General features: G+C 38.6%; 1 protein-coding gene across 1 annotated transcript; it reads right to left on the minus strand.

Moving 5' to 3' along the window:
* Positions 1-154: 154 nt before the first annotated feature.
* LOC121963410 (P2Y purinoceptor 4-like) lies at positions 155-1,788 on the minus strand. Its single transcript, XM_042513695.1, has one exon. The coding sequence runs from the start codon at positions 1,757-1,759 to the stop codon at positions 770-772; it is 990 nt and encodes a 329-aa protein (XP_042369629.1). The 5' UTR covers positions 1,760-1,788; the 3' UTR covers positions 155-769.
* Between the last annotated feature and the right edge of the window lie 207 nt (positions 1,789-1,995).

Below are 1,995 nucleotides of genomic sequence, written 5' to 3' on the forward strand. Positions count from 1 at the left end.
ACTGACTATTTATTGAGAAAGACATTTTTAAAAAGTCTAATCATTCATTATTGTTAAATGATACGTTTAATATAACATTTAAAGTATCATTTAACAATAGTGAATGATTAAACCTTTATATATGTGATTATACATATACCATTATATATGTGGTGAAAATATTGAATAAGTGTGATTTTTTTTTACTGTTTAAAACCATGTTTTACCAATTAGTTGAAGTGGCCTTTTTGTGGTAAAGGTAGTGGTGCTGAAATAATAAAATAGCATTTTTTTATCAAATAAATAAATGCAGAAACTTTCAAAGGACTGTAATGGTAAATATGCATGGAAAAAATGCTACTTGTGGTAATACTACTAATTCCATAGTCACAAATTGATATATGTTGATTATACTAACATATTACAAGCATAATAATAGTACATGATTTGTAATTTTTAATTTTTTTTCTCTGTTTTTACCATTAACATGAAAGTCAATTTCAATTGTTTGGTTGAGGCCATTTAAAAAAAAAAAAAAAACAACTTTGTTAAAAATATAATTTTTCTCTGTGAGACCTTAAAGGACTATGCGCCATGACTATGAGCTCATCAAATTGAGGGTATTAGTCTCTAAAACCTGCAGGGAAATCAAAGTCCTGTGGCCTGTAATGTTAACAGCTCAGGAATTAGTTGGTATAGTCTTTCATGAAGAGTTCACTGTCACTTCATCAGAACATGGTCTTTCCACCAACAAAGAATTATGGGCTTCAAATATTAGTCAGACTCCATGCTACGGATTTGCAGTAATTTCTGAATCACTTCTGTTTGGACTGTTTCCCTTTCCAATCCTAAGAGACTGGAATGCATCTCGAAAATTTTGCGAACCAAAACAGTACAGCAGGGGATCCAGGCAGCTGTTTACTCCTGCTAAAATCCAGGATGTGTAATATGCTGTTTCGATCTGCTGAAGAACATGGCATTCATGCGGGTAGTATTTTTTTAGTACCACTGCCACAGTTCGTATTATGTTCATGGGCAGGAAGCACAGTCCGAAAATCACCAGGCACATGCCGATCATCCTCTGAGATTTCACCTTGACTTTCAGACCTTTAGCCGTGCTGATGTTGAGGTGAGTTAGGGTGTTCGCCAGACGGCCGTAGCAAATAGCGGACACAAGGAAAGGAAATAGAAACCCGAGGATGAACAAGATGAAGTTAATGACAAAGTAGACATCGGTCAGGTTCCTCTGATGGATGGAGAGGCATTGACTGTTGCTGCCCTCTTTGCTTGGAGGAAGCATAAAAGCGTAGATCAGAGCCTGGATCAGGAGCACAGACCAAACTCCTGCACACAGCTTCCTGATAAACTCCTTCCGTTTCATGCAGGAGCTTTTGTTGAAGTGCACCACGGCTGTATACCGGTGGATGCTGATGAGAGTGAGGAAGATGGTGCTGCCATAGAAGTGCGAGCTGAGCAGAGCGATCTTAACTTGGCACAGGAACCGACCAAAGGGCCAGTCATTGCCCATGGCAAAGTACACCGCCATCATGGGAGTGACTGGGGTGGCTATGGCGTCGCTGAGGGCCAGGTGGAACTGCAGTGTGGTTCCAGAGGTCCAACTGGCAAGCCGGCAGCAGAAGACCCACAGGCTGAAGGTATTGAGGAGGAAGCCCAGGAAGAAGACAAGGCACAGGTGGACAGTGATGGACAAGTGCTGAGTCTCCCCCAGACAAAATCCAGAGTCATTGCTGCTGTTCCCAAGCTGCGAAGAAACTTCCATCTCCTCAGAGATCTTTTTCTGACACCTGTGAAGAAAAAAAAACAGACTTTACATCATAGATTCAACTTTTTCTACAATAAATCAATAAACAGATAGTGCTATGAATTAAAGAAAAGTTTATCTACAACACTAAAACTAAATCATAATAACACGTCAATAAAAAAATTAGAAAGGTAAAAAGCAAAAATGAATCATACAGAAATGAAATAAAATAGACTTACAATATAACTATACTT

This window comes from Plectropomus leopardus, unplaced genomic scaffold (genome assembly GCF_008729295.1).
Source record: "Plectropomus leopardus isolate mb unplaced genomic scaffold, YSFRI_Pleo_2.0 unplaced_scaffold11179, whole genome shotgun sequence".
Classification (NCBI taxonomy): domain Eukaryota; kingdom Metazoa; phylum Chordata; class Actinopteri; order Perciformes; family Serranidae; genus Plectropomus; species Plectropomus leopardus.

Bases quoted from the DNA above. Each gene is read 5' to 3' on its own strand.
- LOC121963410 (XM_042513695.1), bottom strand. From the start codon at position 1,759: ATGGAAGTTTCTTCGCAGCTTGGGAACAGCAGCAATGACTCTGGATTT.